Source organism: Bombus flavifrons, chromosome 4, assembly GCF_040668555.2.
Source record: "Bombus flavifrons isolate JBK064 chromosome 4, iyBomFlav1_principal, whole genome shotgun sequence".
Lineage (NCBI taxonomy): Eukaryota > Metazoa > Arthropoda > Insecta > Hymenoptera > Apidae > Bombus > Bombus flavifrons.
Genome location: NC_138445.1, coordinates 15,339,805 through 15,358,930, shown reverse-complemented (window position 1 = coordinate 15,358,930; position 19,126 = coordinate 15,339,805). Strand labels below are relative to the sequence as shown.

Genomic DNA, 19,126 nt, shown 5'->3' with positions numbered 1-19,126 from the left:
TTTTCGGTAGCAATACGTATTTCAATAGAACATCTGAGCTAATACGTATAATTTGAACGAACAGAATTTATGGTTTTTTATTTTATTTCTTCATTTATCATTCCTTAACTTAAACAATACAAACTTCTATAGTGAAAAAATTGTTAAAGATAAAGAATAAAACTACATTTATGGATAAAATATTCTCCATTTTTAATTTAAAATTTTCCAATACACGTATATAAAATATAAGTACAAGCATTCACAAGTAACGCATTTGCACATGTTTTTAAATATTATCAAATCTGAAGTTCTTCCTGTAAAATATTATACCTGTTTTTTAGGCTCTCAAATCAGGGTTGAAAAATATTTTTTTAATTGATAAATGTGAAAAATTTATCATTTCGATAATTATAATTTATATATTGTATAAATAAGGAAAATTATATTAAATTTATATTTTCAATATAACATGTATAGATTGAAATTCATATTAGAAACAAAAATTACAATCATCATTTTTAATTCTCGAAAAATTATAAAACCTTTAACAACACTCCACAATTACAAACAAAATTGCAAACATAACACAACTCATATAACATCAATTTTTCGTACCGCATTGTAAAGGATATTTTCAATACGTATTATTTTCTTCGTTTTAGTTAGTAAATTCGAATACTGTGCATATATATACGTTATACATACAATAAATCGAATTTGATTATAATTTGATACATCTTTAATCTAATAACTTAATTTTCACTATATGTAACGCACCAAAATATTATAATAGAATCCGATTACAAATTTTCATCCATATTATTCTATACATTTCACACATGTATGTCAAAATGACACAATTCAACACAAATTTTTCAGGAAAAACGAAACACTATTTGCAAGCTTAAATGGAATGTGTAATTCTCCATTTTCAGTCCTGGAAATCTTTCTTTGGCGGTTTTGAGTTCTTCGATCTCGTGACTAAATTATTCTGATACGATGACACTTATTGTGACATTTTAGAAATACATGTGCGATTTGTACGAAATTATACAATATCCATCAAAATATTTTAGTATATTATAAATTTAGTATAAATATTAGGTGCTCTGTAAATAACTATCGATTATACTCATCTTAAAATATATACATGCAAACACATCTTACCAACATTCATACCTGTATATGTTACAAACACATATAAAGCTTCTCATTCCTCGCACCACATTCTTCAAAAACAAACGGAGAATAACGACGACAATCACATTCATTCTTCAAACATTTCAAGCTGATGTCTCCGCGGTATTTTGTGGAGTATTAGGTGTACGATAAATTCCACTGAATAAAATAGTACGAGTCGGTTTCTCATAGATGAAATACAAGAAAGGATGATTCGCATTAAAAATTGCCGGTTGCAATGGTCGTCCAGATCGGAAAGTGTAGAGAGCAGTAGCTGCAGCTGCAGTGGTGCCCTCTTCAGTGACTTCGATTCGCGCACGATGGACAGCGTCGCCCAAATGCAATGATTTTTCACCATCCTTAACGAAACCTCGAAGATCGGCAACATTAGGCATTACCAATTCGCCTGCACCGATAGCATGAAGCAGCGTGCTTATTGGAAGATCCTTTTCGACTTCAAATCGCGGTAAGATAACATCGACTTGTTGAGGTGGTATACCGGAATCCAAGAGATCGCGGAGTTCTGTGGATCCTAATTCGGTGGAAATGCGTTCTATCAGTTGACGAACACTGTCTCTTTCACCGTTTTGCTCAACGTCAGCGGTGGATCTTGCGACGGAAACAGATGGTGGGAGAAGGACGAACATTGAGATTTCGTTGCCTTTGTACGGCAGTTCTAGCACATGCGCGCCAAGTACTTCGGAAACGACTGTAAGGAAAGATTATTTGTATTTATTTCTATTTATATATATTTGCAATGATATAATATGATTATAGCTTTTCTAGGCGGGCAAAAGAATATAAGTCAGAATTATTAGTCTTGTAGAGACGCACTTACAACATTTGAATTGCAATGTAAGATCAGGTGGTTAGATTTTGGATATGAAAGTTTATAACATACAATGTCTTGTCCCATTTTACTTACAAAATATATACAGTATACTCGATTTAAAAACATTTTTCTTCTTTCGAAACTGATGACTTATTCCGACTAAAATTTTTGTTTATTTGACCAAGCAGAGTTTGTAACAATTAAAACGTTTTGCAACCAATTAGAAGCATATGTAAAAAGATCAATGTAGAATATATTAGCATACTTAACCTATTTTGATTAAAAATTTGAATTATACTCTTTTTGCCCATCACAGATTTCTGTAGATAAATTTTAGTCTTTCATAAATTTAAGATGTGTAACTTACGATGATTGAAATGTCCTGACTGCTTCATGAATGTAGTCATGGAATGTTGAGAGTTCGAAATGTAGAAAATATCTTTCTTAGAATTAGTTGGATCGAAACGACTTTCCCAAAGACCTTTGAAGTATACTGCGTTAGCCAGAACCAAATCAGTATCTACTCCAATACTGTTAACAGGAAGAAGATCGCGGATATGTCCTTTGGTCATGTTGCTCACCCATTGATTAATGTGATCACGAACCGCGTTTGGATTAGTATGAAAATCAGTCTTTTCCAGTTGGTCTTCAAATAAGTCCAACATACAATCTCGTACCTTTTTCGTGCTCGATATCCATAATCGATTCGCTGAGTTATACTCGTAACCTCGTGATGAATTCTGAATAGAGGAAGAAAACTAATTTAATGATTCATTCTCTAAATACTTCACTTTCCTATTTCTACCCCTTACCTATTTTACGATAATATTAAATATTATATTAATTATTACTGCATCAAAATTCATTAGCAGTAGTACAGAAACTATTATTTACTTGCAATCGTCAGAAATTTCATTATTCCCAAACATAACTTTTACAAAATTATCTAGCTATTACTGAAAAATAGAAAAATTTCAAGTAATGTAAAAAAAGATATTCTTTAGCCAGACATTATAGTCGCACCAACTCATCACGAACAAAGGCAAGAATTATATAACTGATCAAATAAAATCATTTACTTTATGTCATCCATCCACGTCGAGAAACAAACATTACTCACGCGTTACATTCATAACTTTTGATTAAGAAATTCTATAGAGTTATGAGGTCAAAACGCTTCCTACTTGAATTTCAATAAGTTCAACTACCTCAAAGTATCTAACTATACAGACTACCAAGTCTAATCCGTTAAGAAGTGAAACAATACCTAAAAATTATGTAACATTACTGTGTAATAGTAAGTAACAACAAAGTGTAAAAGGCATACATATTGCTTTGTTAAAGTACAAAAAAAATATATTAAAATAATATATAGCATTTAAATAGTCAGACTTACTAATAGAAAAAGGTGATTTCAAGTAAACCTTCAAAACGAGAAAGAGTATTGGACAAATCCTTATAGCTTGCTTTCATAATTATAATTTTAAAAGGTAGAATTTATTGATGTTACTATTGTGCAAACGGGTCCTGATGTTACGATTATGTGGCTCGCCTTGAAATACTTGCAAACACAAACGATAAATTATGCAACAGCTCCAGTTAAATCCTCACCTCTTGGTCACCTTGATTTTTGAGGGAATTCTCGTAAGCGTAATATCGTTGCACATCGACCTTGGACAGATCGTTAGGTAGGTGCAAGGCTTTTTTTAAGGAGTCCTCGGTGGTGCCTCGAGCACCGAAGTACGCCAAGGTCAGAGCCTGATGAAGACTATGCGGACTGTAGAAAATGTTGTCGCGTGATTCGATCAAAGACATCTTCTTAAGAGTATCGAGAGCGAATTCGAATCTCGAGTTGATCACACCTTTCTTCGAGCCAATGCTCATCGTCGGAGGACTGTCGTTTCCGGTGAGACATTGTGCTGATACGTAAGTTACCAGCAATAGTACTGGTAACACCGACGTTGCCTGAAAGAAAGAATGATTGTTGAGAAAATAACATTCTAAAAGTCTCTGAAGAGTTCTCTTCTTCAAAGGAGTTGAATTATTGATAATAAGAAAATATGAAGTTTTTAAAGTATAATAAGAGGAATTTAGGTACAAAGCAGTTTGGAATAAATATTACTATTTATTTGTTAGGATTTGTTTGATGAGCACGGTACACTTGCAGCTTTCTATGGAAAGAGTATGAATGGACGCTGGAGCGTTTGTATATATTAAGTTAAAAGCAAAATATTTTTATAATATCAATACTTAGAAGTAAAAAATCGAATATACAATTATATAATTATGATGAAGTAAAACAAAAAACATGAAGAAAAATACGAAAGACCAGAAACTAGGAAATTGAAACGAAATACATGCGTAGCTTACGCAAAGTTAAATTGCACCCTTCGAAAACGTCTACGGACGTTCGAGTAATTTCCTGTATCATTATAAAACTCCGAGTGAACGACATTTCCATTTTATCATTGTGTCATCGTTGTTACTAGCCTCCATTGTCGCACAATTACAACTTCGCTATGAACGAACAATATAGCAGAAATGCGAAGATAATACATGATTGAAGAGTATCCATGATTCAGTAAAAATTGCTTAAAACGATTCGTACAATTGACTTTCTTTATAGTGTAGAAAAAAAGCGAAGCGTATCTTACCGGAAACATTAAAGAAAACAAATAAGATGAAGAAAGTATTTTCAATCCAGCAGCTAGACGTTTCGCAACCCCTTCACATTTCGGTAGCCGTGACCTCTAATCGTAATTTATACAAGTTCTGAGATCACGATCGTAAGGTCAACAAATAAATCGTCACACACGTCATCCATATCTACGACACTTTTATGTCAAGCAGGGGAAGAGTTTCGTGTAGGAGTCACGCTCTAGTTAATCACAATAACTTACTTTGCAATTTTAGTGGTATCAGATACACTTATTTAGGGCAGAACTGATTTTGTGCCCAGGATGATAATCGTAGATTATGACGAAATCAGTATCTATTGTTCGTTAAAATACAAGTTGGAAATTTTTTAATTTCTTTTGTGGAGGAATAAATTTATGTTAAAATAGTTTGTTATGTTAGATTATCTTATGTTAAAAATAGTTCACAATTGGACAACGTTTGAATTAAATTTGTACTACTTGCTATAGAATAAACCGATACTAATATTTTACTTATCTATTATTAATTTTTCAATCCATTATTAAAATTATATTCATGCAAATATAAAAATATATTTGACATCAATTTTACAGAAAATTTCATATAATTTAACATAAAGTTTAAACATTTATTATCTCTCTGCCCTAATCTGTATTTTATTATATGAAAATACTCTAGTTTTTCACTAACATAAATATTGTCTACCATATTATCAACAAAACAACTACCATTTTAGCAAGGCTAGTATATTTTTAAAATTACGACATCAGTCAATTATATACTTGGAAATACCGTCATCATTTTTTAAAGAAATGTCAACAAAATATTGACCCATTCGGAATGATTTAGATTTATAGTTTTCTTCTAGAAATGTTTTCATTGCCGATATCTTTCTCCGCGAAAAATTCATCGGTCTTCAAAAGAATTATTAAAGGACGGTATAAAATAGAAATTAAAGTATTCTGTTAATGATTAGGGCTAACTTCGTTAAAAACGTAAGATAAATATGGAAATGTTTTCTCGAAGGGTTCGGAACGTAATGGTAAAATTAGTGAAAATTACACGATCTGGGACGAAAGCAAGATAAACTTTGAGGCGAGTGAAAGCAACGAGCAAACCGTGACATCATAGTGTCCGGCTTTCTTGGTTGAAATTGAAGTATAACGAGCCTCGTATGACGAAAGCAAGAGAAAACACAGCCACGCCTGTACAGTTTGTTCCTGATAGCATACTACTTGTGGCACGTGGGAAACTTGCATGAATTATTCCACTTTAATTTCGCCTTATGCAAATACTAATACAGAATTTACGTAATTTCGTATGCGACTTTCCAGTTCCTCGTTTGACAACCTTCAATTTCATCCCGTTCCACTGTTTACTATTTCATTATACGTTCTTCGGAACGAAACGCTCCATGATTTATGAGAATTGCATCGTGTAATTTCTATTTTACACCTTTCAAGATTTTCTCTTATTTCCACGAAGTACTTTTACTTGTTTCAGTACTTAAATATTTATTGCCATTTTCTATTTGACTTGCTGTATTCTTTTTTCTTTCATTATGTGTCTATCACTTGAATTTATTATCTTCGAAATTTGTAGCCTTTTTATAAAAATGTTTCATCTTATGTTAGAAACAAGAGTGTAAATAATTTATTACGATACTGCGGATGTTTATGAATTTATAGCAAGTATAAAGATACAAAAATCCACAGAATACGCATAATACGAAATTTTTCAACAGCGTAAAAATAATATGAAATATGAAATCTAGAAACTCAAATGCGATGACCAGATAACTTGTATAATTTACTGGCAGAAGATTTTATTATCAAACTTGTTAATATTATATAGGAATTGTTTATCGATACTGGTAACTGGTAACTTGTAAAATTTTACTACGATTGTACAGTATAGCACAGGCAATAGCAGTTGACTATTTTACTGAAATCTTTCTCTCCGCAATGACATTGGATTTTTTCGTAATTTTTAACAGTACCAGCATTCACGAAGACATTTAAAATCTGACAATGCCAACAGAGACAATCGGCGAATAACAAGTGAATTCTTCGAACAGATACGTGTCCAACTTAATAAATAAAGCACGTATCACGCGTGTAATCAACCGCAGCCTAGCGTGGCTATACACAAAGTCAAATTAAAATTGAATTAACGCAATTCATCAATCAAAAAGTAATACAATAATGACTGTTCCAACGTTCCTTGTAAACGTTACAGTCAATTAAATTCTTGTGATTATGATTCCTCCTTGATGTAATACGAATGAGTAAAAATGTGAGTTAAAGACTGTCCTTCATGGTTCGAGGAAGGCTGATCGTAAAACAAAGCAACGAACATTTTCACTTCTATATGAGAAACTTAATTATTAATGGGAATCAAAATATGTAGGTTACAGAAAATTAGTCAGATACCAAAAAAAACGACACATATTTTTTAAATTCTTACGAAACAAGTGATTGGGGAAAAGTTCATTTTTATTTGAATGGAAGAAAGTGGTCAGTAAATGTGAAAAAGGTTTTTAAAATAAATTAAGTAATTAAGAAATATTAATTTTTAGGTATTCCATAAGTTACGAATAATTGTTACAAATAATTAAAATTTGTCTGGATACCGGTAACCATCATCGATGATGGAAATGTTTTTGATTACGAAAAACCATGAATCAATTGTTCTCAAAAATCATAAAATGCAACTTGTGATCTCAACCGAGTTGTCAGTTACCTACTACAGCAGTTGTTACAATGGTAAACAACCAATTTGAAAGATATATAAACCTACAGAAATAGAAGTATTTGATTGAAACAGAATATTTGAAGCACACACGATAGAATATTATTGACTTAATATCGGATCGATACGAGGTATGGAAAGAAACGATGGAAAGCGCAAAAAGTGTATACAACGAGATAAGTTATCACAGTTGAACTTTTCATTACGAAGACAACAAGAGTCATGTATAAAATATCATCCTTCTAGATTTAATGGGGAGTATTTACGTATAATCTCTGATAACTAACGAACTCGTTACTTAAACATCGTTTAACTTAAATTATATATAAAATTAAAAAACCATTTCATTTTAGGAACAACTAACTTCTAAAGCGTCGATACATGCAACAATCAATGCATCGATACAATTTTCATCAGACTAATAGGATCTCCACCGACAACCTAGCTTCTCATTACAAAGATGAAATCTTAATGCGGCTGAGACAATGAAGATCTACGTTAATTCTACGTCGTTTCTACTGAATTCTAAGTCAAGACTTCATCGAAGCGTCACCACTCACCGGTTTGAAAAACATTTCGTTGATCTGCGCCTTCTTGCTTTCTAGATTCTCAAATTGTAAACTATCGGCTTAAATACGAAAAAACGTCCGATTGTTGCTCGCTACGAAACTGAACTGAGTGCGGAGAAGGAAAAGCAGAGTCACCGAGATGCCCGCGAGTAACTGGCTCCTCGACCACTTCCCCACCACAAGTTTTGCTCGTGAGTGGAGTCACATTTATTCATCGGACACGAATCCTTTCCAGCGCAACAGCGCAAACCAACGTTCACAAAGCCGATAGGTCGTTACTTCTGCGATATTGGAAATGCCTGATACTAATGACTTCATTGTCAGGAAATCCCATATGATGTCGGTGGGGAAACTACGACATAATCGGAAATCATCGATACAATTCATTATGTATGCGTACCTATGCGTACACTTTCAATACATAGTTAGTTCTTCCGATGAAAGCGGATGTTAGGGTTGATAAACTGATACCTAAGTGTCTTTGGAGAATATTTCGTCATACCTGCGGCATAAATTAGTTTACTTGCGAGTACTCGTACAAAACCCGTAAGCTCGTAATTCTAATTAACATATAAATCGAGGCTAACGTATGTAAACCAGAGATAATACACCAGCTTGGTAGGTTTGGCTTCTCAAATTACATTTTCCTCGGTACTCTGTGCGGGTGACTCAAGGTTATTGAACTTGTTTGATTGCATTTAATTATGCGACATTTTAAATAATTTTTCTCAATGACAGTCACTGGCACAAAGTCTATCCAATGTTCGAATTAACTTTTTAACGTTTGAGATTCTATAGAAAAGTGAGAAAGGAATAATAGAGCGAAGACAATAAAAATATATAAAACACAAAAGTATAGATATAGGAGATAATAATATTCCAGATACAAAGTAATATTCTCACTTTTATACGCATAAATGAAACATAAAACGTTTAAAAATAAAAATGCAATTACGAAACGATAATAACAAGTACGATACAATAATTGGCGCGTATATATAAACGATATAGATAATCGCTATTTATTTATTTTATAACTACAAGAAGATAGGAAAGATGTCAAGTGTCACAAGAAAGATGTCTTCGTTCCATTAACTCAAGCTGAAGCAAAAACTAGATTCACTGTAAGAACGTTCACCCTTTTTGTCTTCACCAGTAATAACTTCCTCCTTCGATGCCATTTAAGGCGATCGACATCAGGAATGTAGTTCTATTTGACTTCTTAGAATCGCAAATTAACGCTAATTTTACGAGTAACGATCTTCGCTAGATTAATTCTTTCACCTCAACGACGTTAACTCACAATTTTCTAAATTTATTCTTAGACTGCGGATGTTCACGCATTTTTGGAAACCTTGAGATTTTAATAATTTATATTGCATATAAATGCATATAATATGTAAAAATATATGAGATATTTAAAGTAGAGCAACCTAAGTATTATTGATATTTGGTGTATGAAACAAATTTCTATTTAGATTCTATTTGTTTAACTATGTTCGTAAAGATACAAAAATTGCATCTATTCATTACATTAAATGAAAATTTCATTGTAATTTTCATACTTTATATTTATTATAGTCTGTGTTTCATGTTTCTTGAAACTGAATATTTTTAATCCTGCCAGATTAAAGCACGAGAGTTGGAAATGAATCACAGTTCCTTGCGTTTTCAGAAAGCGTTCTTTGGAATTTTCTCCTCGCTTCTCCCTCTTCCAGAATTTATTCAGTGAATAAAGCAGGCTCCTTTTCAAAGCGTTGGCCAATAGCCAGAGAAAGTAACTCGAAAGGAGTGTTAGTTCCTTTGTGAGTTCTCGAAAATCGTTACCGAGTCAAGACCATTTAAACAGCTACAACAAGAGCGATCAACAAATCTGTCATAAGATTTATTAAAGATAATTAAGCGACATTGACTCCTGTTGTATGATTGAATCTTTCCAATTGAAAAAGAAATCAAGTTATTAACTATAGAAATGAATTCTTTTCGATTTTTACGTAAAATGGAAATTCAATTTATCGGAAATAACTCATTTCTACACCTATTACTTTCTGCATTTCTACGAGCAAATTAATATAATTTTCTTCGAATCGTTATTCTTACGATCCCTTTTATCGCTCAAAAAATCGAATCATTTCCTACATTCTTAGAATATTATAATAATCTTCTATATATTTTTGTAAACTCTGCAATGTCTTCTAATTAACATTTTCGCTATTTTTATTATCATTTCATTGCTTGTAGTACATTTTTCTTCTCGTATAAGCTATGATATAAACTTTAGCAATTTTTAACTACTCAGACTTTGATCTCGATTAAATACTGTTCGAATATCTTTTCTTTTTATTTTTTATTTAATCAAGACGAACTCGTCGTAGTTATTCAAGGAAGGAAAAGATGCCATTAGATTCTTTAATTGATCTTACATAAGAATAACAAGATATATTTTCCTTCGTTGTATTTCATCTGTTATTGCGAAAGAACAATTCCATTCCATTGTTCTGTCTCTTCTCAGTCATAACTGAGAGCGACCAGTTGTTAATTACGTATAGATGTTAATGAGGAACCTGGAAATTCCACAACTTTACTTACAACGCATTGCTTTTACCGTTGATTAACCGTAACAAGCTGAAAAGTGAAGCTCCGTATCGTATTATACAATACAATATGATTACGTATAAAGAGACCGTCAGAATGAAAAGCCCTCGTTGTTATTGTGACAGCAACGATCTAAAGACATCACTATGCGAGACACTTTTCTAACGTATCTTTAAAATTGTACAATTGTATCGTATAATTTAAAATTTGAAAGTGGATTAATAAAACTTGATAAAAATTTAATTTGTGTAAAAATTAATTAAAATTATTTAAAATTCAAAATAATAAAAAATTTTCAAAGACTCCTGGTATACTACCAGAATTTCTATGAAAATATCATTATATATTAAATATATGATATTTCTTTTGTATCCGCAATATTTTTAATGTTGTTTCTTCTATCTCTAGAAGAACGAGTGTCTAGATATTCAGAGGTGAGAGTTATGTTATTACATTTTATTTGTTTTACGATCTCTGACTAATAATAAGATAGTAAGTAATATCTTTAATATTTGAACTGTCTGGAAAAGTTTGATGAGAGAAATGACAATATTACGACTCATGCTATCTATGGCTTATGATTGTTTTAAATTCTCTTCTCATATGTCAGAAGAATCAATACATTTTATCGTAGTGTCAATGTTATTTGATGATACAAAGTCCATAGCTACGAAAATTCAGATACACATAGGCACGGTTATTACACTTTGGGGACTGTCGAAGACGATAAGAGATATCAAATTATTTAATTAAACTTACAACCACTCTAGAGTTCCTTATACATATATACGTGAAATTTGCAAAATGGAATTTACGCGTGAGTATATTTTATTAAAGTATGAAATACCCAAATTAACTGTTTGACTGTTAAATATCAAAGTATTAAGTAAATTAATTAGTTGTTAAGATACCGAATAAATAAGTAAACCGAAATATTTTTATTTTAAATGATTTAGTTGATTTTAAATTCTCTTATACCGAACATAAGAACGTTTTGTAAGAACTCGAAACGCGAATATTTTTTTCCATATGAAGCACATTTCATGTATGCTTCACCTGTATATTACAATTTACGCTCTTTCATAAGGTTCCATTATAAAAAGGCATAAAATACAAATTTTATTATATATCGTATAATTTATTATTGAAACTAGAATTTGTACCGTAGTCCCTCGAAAAGCAACTTATATTACTCTATAAAAATTTTCTGTAACAAGTATACGAATAGTTTCATAAGGCAATATACTACAAACACAAAACACAAATCTACATATCCAACATCTACATTACTCCACAAGATACAAATCATCGTATATGACAATGACTTACCTGCAAATTTCTCACCAACATCTTTCACGATGGTCAAAAGGTTCTTCAACGACTTTAGTCTTCTTTCCTATCTTTCTTTTTTCTTTTTTTTTTTAACTAAAATTGATTGGAGCTACATTCACCGCTAGTGTTACGTTACGAATTGTTGGTGCTAATGAAAAAGGCAAGTATTCTCGCTACGATATATTAGGATAATCTGTTCGCACGAAACTGGACGTTTTCAAGACTAATCCTCGACGAAGACGCAGCTTCAGTTTTCTCTTTCGTATGCATTTATACCTTATACGGAGAGGTGGGCGGCAAAAGACGCGTAGGACGCAGGGAAATCCCAGCGAAGTTAACGATTATCCACTTTTTTCGTGACAATCGTCTTTTTGTTAACATGTTGATTTTGTACGGTCGATGGCCGCGATGTTCCCGGAAACTCCCGCTTATCAACGACACCATTAATTTCCACACATCGATCTCCGCAATTATTCGTAATTTTCGTTGCTCTGATCCTTTTGACGAAAATCGAGGAAGTCTGTGTTAATTTTGTAAATACGACGATGAATTATGAAGGTAACAGTGAATCATGGGCATGGAGCAATCTTTAAAAACTGAGAAGGTAAAAGATATCTGGTAAAATATTGGGTTTTTTGTAACCTTGATGATAGAATGTGTGCCTTTTATTCATTTATACTATTTTCTGCAATATTTATTTATAGAATATTCGTAGAATATTGATAAAGTAATTCTAAGTCATAGAGTTATTTATGTTAATCATCGTAATCGCAATGCAATCTACTGCATCGGAATCACTGATCATATTGTCAATCATGCATTTACATTAATATTGAATACAGACGAAGAACAAAAATAGACGTCAATTTATACGACATTGGAAATTCCATCAATATTCCATTCACAGACGATTATTTTGTTGCACTTCATCATTATGATATACTCATTTATCATGTATGCAAATACACAAGTTGATTTTCCTTTTTTTAAATGACAGTTCCAGTGAAATGCTTCAAAAGCAAACGAAGGATTGCAAAACAATTTATCTTGTGTAGACGAAATCACGTGGTAGTAAATTTACTTTCTTTTTTTTTTTAAGCGGACCCTTGATCTCGAACAAAAGCTCAGAAAGAGCATTTTATCTTCAGTTCTGAAAATATAATTTATTTTATCATCAATTCCGAGTAATTTCATATAACTTTTTTTACCGTTTTGGCGTCTCAATGGAAATTTGATCGAGATTGCTTCGATGGTTTGAAAGAAACTCACTTAATGACCCATTTGTGGAAAATTTAGGACAAGATATTGGGTTGGCAACTAAGTGATTGCGTGTTTTGTCATTAGGTGGTAATTAGTTGCCAACGCAATATATCAGAATTTAAGCAGAAGCGATATAATATATATTTAGCACATATGTATAAGTAGCATTTTAGTCCGAATCGAGTAAGCAATCATAAAGTAAATAATTAAAGGAAGCAATTCCTCCAATTTTCTTACAATCTTGTCATCTTTCTTGATTTGTAGGCTCTAATTTGCTGGCCAATTAATAGCCTATGAATTACGCCGGAAGCAGCAATAGAGATTATCTTAATGCAATTATGAATCGATAGGATGGTAATTTCTGTGGTCTATGGTTTCCTTCCTGTAGAGTCCCTTTTTCCTGGCCTTACCTATGTCGATTTTTGTTGCGATAAAGCTATTAAGATAACTTAACAGCGTCCAAATTATTATCGATAATTAGCTAAATTCGAGAGGCTCGTGTCACGTGTATACCTTCGCAACTAAAAGATTCTTGTGTAATAGCAGAATAATAATTCGATGTGGTATTTGAAAATCGAAATAATTTCTCGAATATCTTAATGATTTAGCGTGAACAGCGATATTTCAATCACGATATAGAGAATTTAACAAATGAAATTTAATCGTGAGAAAAATTTTATTATTACGATGATCTGTCTAAGTCACGTTCGAGGAAAATCGTTTTACAAAAACCTTATCGTTCCATGCTAAGACACGTAATAGCAATCGGATGTATCGTCATCTGTACATTTGCGTTTGCCAAATCCATCAAAAGCAACAAGCATCCGAAGAAATCACAAGTTGATCTACTTTACATACTACAACGATCAGAGTGTAATAAAATCGAAAAGCTTGTTAAAATGTGATATCTTGCTTCAGCGTTATGAAAATAGAACGATAGAATTTCCGAATATGGATTCATCGATCACGGAAGTACCTACCTTCAGCGATAGTACCTCGTTGAAGATGTTGGAAGATATCACAGCCAAAGTTTGGAGAACCTTGCCTGTGATTAGCATACCTCGAAGTTGGATACTTACTTATTGTGTGAAATACACTGAGATATCTGAAGATGTTGAGAAAGCAACGATACAGTGCCAATACGACGGAACAGACTGGGATTGCACGTTCATCGAGTTGGTAAAAGCTTATAATTCAAGATTCGTACTCGTAATTTATAAAAAGAAAATTTGTAATGCAAATTCAGATCTTTATAAACACGATTAAAAGGCTAGGATCTGGAAAGAGATTCGTTTCGCTCGTTAAATATTACAACGAATACTTTACTTTGCATATACGTTTCCATATTATCTGCATTCCGAACATGTTTGCATCTTTAAACCGATTACTGAGAATGCATAATTGTCAGAATTGTATATCGCTTTTCTTTTCGCTTCTGTCCATTGTAATCTTTAATAACCCAAGGTGTTTTTCTTTTAACTCTTGTCTGTTACAATAGCTAAGAACGTAAATACATAAAACATGAAAGATTAAATGTATCAGTTTCCTATTCTTAGCTAAGATTCTTGTTTAGCGATTTTCGTTGGCACATACTGTGAATAAATCAAAAGTTTACCAGAGGTAAATTCAAACAAGAGACAAAATTCATATTTTGACACAATGCCGTGGATGTTTAATGTTCCACCACATTAAATTTATGTTGCCAATTCTGTATACTTCGCAAGGAAATGACATTTACCTTGACATTTTGCACACACTATGATTTATTACATACAATTGCTTAATACAATTGCTTAATACAATTGCTTAATACAATCTGTTATTATTGGCAATTTCAAGCAAACGCTAACTGTGAAAGCATTTTACAAAACACGAATTTGACTCATGATGATCTTACTTCTAAAATCTAAAACATCGGCTTAATTAAATTAAACGATTCTGTCATTATTTTAAGCTACGAAAAATATTAATTTCTCTGATAAGGTGAATAATTTTTTAATTATTTTAAATCATTCCTATAGTTAGTTCAATCTATTCGTATCTTTCTATATAATCTAAAAACAGCTTTAAGAAAAAAATGTTCACTGAAGTTAGTAAAAACTTAAATGACAATGAAAAGCCATTAATCTCGATAAGTATTTCGTAAAGTTGGTACAATTTCGTTCATTATAATTGATAACCAGGGTGGAGGACAAAACGACTTTAACATTGGAAAAATCGTCTCATTATTTCACAATCTTTCTAATCGTGGATTGAGATTAAAACTGCTTCGTGCGGCCGAAATTTGTGGGAAACTCTGGCAGAGCTACAAACAAATTCAAGATAAAAGATTAATTCGTATGCGATTGAACGTTCACGTGAGTTAATCGATAAATTCGTAAAAATCGCGTGATTTGTTCGTTTAATATTTATTCCCATCGAAGGCGAAGAACAGAGGAAAAAGATTTTCGAAAAGAAATAGGAGTTTCCGAGGCTCGGGAACAACAGAAAGGAATTTAAGAAAGAAAAAGGTGGAGGATCGTGACGAGGACGTAAAGAAAAGGAGAAGAGCTGCCAAGAAAATGCAAGCCATTCGAAGGAACTTGTCAAATAAGATTACGGAACTTGAAACTAAAGGCAAATAAATAACATCAGAATAAATATTGGTAAAAAAATAACAGTATCATTAGCGACAACAGTAGCAAATGATGATAATATAGATAGTACTAAAAATACCTGATACGTATAGTAATAAATAATTTTACGATAGCTATAACAGACAAAACAATTTAGAAAAATTTCATTCGAAAGATTCTAATCCAGTCTATAACTACACTTTTCAAGTTTGATAACAATTTCAATGATATTTTCGTCATATTAGTTTTTAATTTTAATCGTGCATAACGATATCCAACGGTAGAAAAATTTTACGTAAAAGGGAAAGTAAACTGATTCTTTTTTAATTGGAAGCATTAAAAAAGAAAATCTTAAATTATATGTAATAAATCAATTTTCTAGAAACTTTAAATCCAGAAGAAGAAACCGAGCTTGATCGATTGCGTTTAACAGTGGCGGGAAGATCTCCTGACAATTTAGAAGAATATTCTCTAGCGAACGATCGAGCAGAATTATCTCGTCTTCAAGAAATAGGTTTATGCTTGACGCAACAGGCTGCAAAAGCTTGTGAATCCACTGTACTCGATGCAATCCAAAAATTAATATAATAAAACCTCGTATTTTCGACGATACCTATCATGCAACTACAATAAGCCTTAAAGCTTAGATCACAGACGTTATTTGCCTATTCTCTGACCATTTCTCTGCTATAATAAAGACAAGTATATATGTAAATATAATAAAGATAAAAACGAAAAAAATTGATAAAGCACGATAGCGATAGATATCTATCAACATAGTCAACAAGTAACGAAAGACTACAGACATTCATATCACATTTTAGTTGAATTAATTCGATAAATTTTTCTCTTTCATACGCTTTAAATCATCTTTGAATTAATACCATTGCTTTTTGCTCTTCTGATTCCATATATATTATATGTACGATAAATCTGGCTTTGTCGATATATATAACGAACATTTGCCTCTAAGTTAAAACACTAATCTCAGATCAAATTAATCTAAATTAGATTTCTTAGGTGCACGATAAAATAGTAATACTACGCATCTAATAAGCAAAGTATATTATATTTATCTTAACGATTGAGGAGTACTTATCGCTATATCAACATTTTATAGCTCTAATAATTTGCTCGAATGTGTATTTTCAGTTCGACACGAGAGATTCAACTGTTATCATTCTACATATGAAATACTTAACGATGTTATCTTACGTGTTTCTTTCAATTTGAATACTCAAATACGTGTAATCGGATCACAAATACGATCGAACTGTATCAACTGGGTTTTGGCGAAAATTTGTTATGATCAAAAAGCGATATTCCATCGGGTTGTGTATATTTACAATTATTGCCCTTTCTTCATTAATTTTTCAAACTTCAAAGATATCTTTACAATGTTAATAACGATATTAGCAAGCATGATTCTTTTATACTGTCACAGTAAGTCAATCTTCGATGTATTAAATAACCTTTAAAATACCGCTTGAATAATTTGTCGTAACATTGTATAACTGATACAGTCATTAATGATAGCGCTAAACGACGGTCGTACCTCTGTAATATCAAATGCGGTCATGGCACAAGACACCAACACGGATATATATTTTGATAAATTAAATACCAGTCTGTTCGAAGTATATCCCGTATTGATTTCACCAAACTGGGTAAAAATATGAAATCATCGACAAAAGTCTCCGTACACCAATAAAAAGTCAGAGTTTTTATTAAAATAAAAAATCATTAAAATATCATTGCAAAGTTAGTGGATTCTACTTTAAGAAAAACTTCAAACAAAAAGTAATTCTTACTCGGCTAAGAGCTATTTTATATTATTGCTTCATATAATAATAATAAAAAACCAATATTTCAAATTACCCTCTATTTTAAAAAATTGTCTTTTTATAAGATGTACAAAGACTTTATGTAACATTATCACTGATCGTATAAATTCTTTATTAAATATGAAATACATCATACATATATAAAAATACATATATGATTCTTGTTATAACGGATGAAATATTTATAAATACATGTACAGGTATAAAAAGACATATGTATATACAAAATCTTCAAAATTCCCTCTTTCTTTTTACAAATACTAATTATTGATTTTTATATGCAGATATTACAAATTTGTTTGAAAGAAACTTCGCTATTAGATAAATTACACTCGCATATAAGCGATTGCAGCAATTACCCCTGTATGTTTTCAAAAATCGTTGAAAACGAATCGATGAAATCCGTTGTATCCATAATACGAAATGATACAATAGACGATGTCATTGGTAAGGAGTTCAAACAAAATATACAAGACTGTACAGTTTGGTGGAAACTATTCAAACATTTCAATAAGAATGCAAGTGCTCGTCGTGAGTTAGGGAGATGCTTGTTTCAAACGTTTTCATTCGTAAGCAATGATTTGAACAATGGTGAAAAAAAAAGCAATACGTTTATGAGAGAGAATGAAATAAATTGGATAAAAAGAATCTTCGTTAAAACGCATTATTTTATGTTTGTAGAAATGTAGAGAACCCGTTTTGGATAAAGTAAGATTACTCTTATTTAACACGAAAGAAAAATGAAGGTAATATTAGTGTGGATCACAGCGTCAGAATAATTGAACATTGGAAGAGGAATATTAAGATCTTTTTGTAAAAAGATTGTTAAAAAATAGAACTTTAATATATTTCTCAAATATAACAATTATACATTCAGAACACTGTTTTTATAGGAATCCCTAATACTAATATCTTCTACATTTTACGCAAAATTATATAATTCGTAGGTATTTGTATCCCCTGTTGTACAAATTGATTTCGTAGCACCCTGCTTTCATAACACTTAATACATATTATTAAAAATATAATACTGTATGCTACATGTTTTATCAACACAGACGTATTATATCTATAATACATAATAGCGTTTTATTGAGGAACTTAATTGATATTAGTAAGATAAAAGATTAGTAAGATATTTAGAAAAGGAAGAAGTTAACGTTAAATGTCGATAAATCGAAGGTTCTTCTTTCCGGAAAAGGAGGCGGTAAAAGTAAGAAGAGAAAATGGGAATGGAAAGAAAAAGAATTGGAGCAGATAATACAATATCTTAAATATTTAACATATATTTTTAACAAAAACGAGAAGAATACAGAACAGTTGAAAGGGTTGATAAGGAAAGGTAATCTGGCATTAAGGCAAATGTGTGGAATTGGAGTTTATTTGACTTATTGGAAATAAATTTATTTGACAGTTTAGTAAAGAATGTGATATCGTACGGAACAGAAATCTGGAGATGGGAGAGAAGAAATGAATTAAATAGAATATATAATAATTACATATAATCGT

General features: G+C 31.5%; 1 protein-coding gene across 2 annotated transcripts; it reads right to left on the bottom strand.

The window, feature by feature from the left end:
* Positions 1–167: 167 nt before the first annotated feature.
* LOC138179450 (serine protease inhibitor 88Ea) lies at positions 168–12,066 on the bottom strand. Of its 2 annotated transcripts, none has more exons than XM_069112259.1 (4): positions 11,896–12,066; positions 3,605–3,958; positions 2,361–2,733; positions 168–1,870 (listed from the first exon to the last, which is right to left on the bottom strand). In XM_069112259.1, the coding sequence occupies exons 1-4, from the start codon at positions 11,914–11,916 to the stop codon at positions 1,266–1,268; spliced, it is 1,353 nt and encodes a 450-aa protein (XP_068968360.1). In that variant the 5' UTR covers positions 11,917–12,066; the 3' UTR covers positions 168–1,265. The 2 variants fall into 2 exon arrangements, with proteins under 2 accessions (XP_068968360.1, XP_068968361.1); XM_069112260.1 differs by lacking the exon at positions 11,896–12,066 and adding an exon at positions 7,963–8,193.
* Positions 12,067–19,126: the final 7,060 nt, after the last annotated feature.

Bases quoted from the DNA above. Each gene is read 5' to 3' on its own strand.
- LOC138179450 (XM_069112259.1), bottom strand. From the start codon at position 11,916: ATGTTGGTGAGAAATTTGCAG. The intron at 3,959-11,895 runs GTAAGTCATTGT...TCTTTCTTTCAG, and splicing joins TGTTGGTGAGAAATTTGCAG to GCAACGTCGGTGTTACCAGT. The intron at 1,871-2,360 runs GTAAGTTACACA...CTTTCCTTACAG, and splicing joins GTCAGGACATTTCAATCATC to TCGTTTCCGAAGTACTTGGC.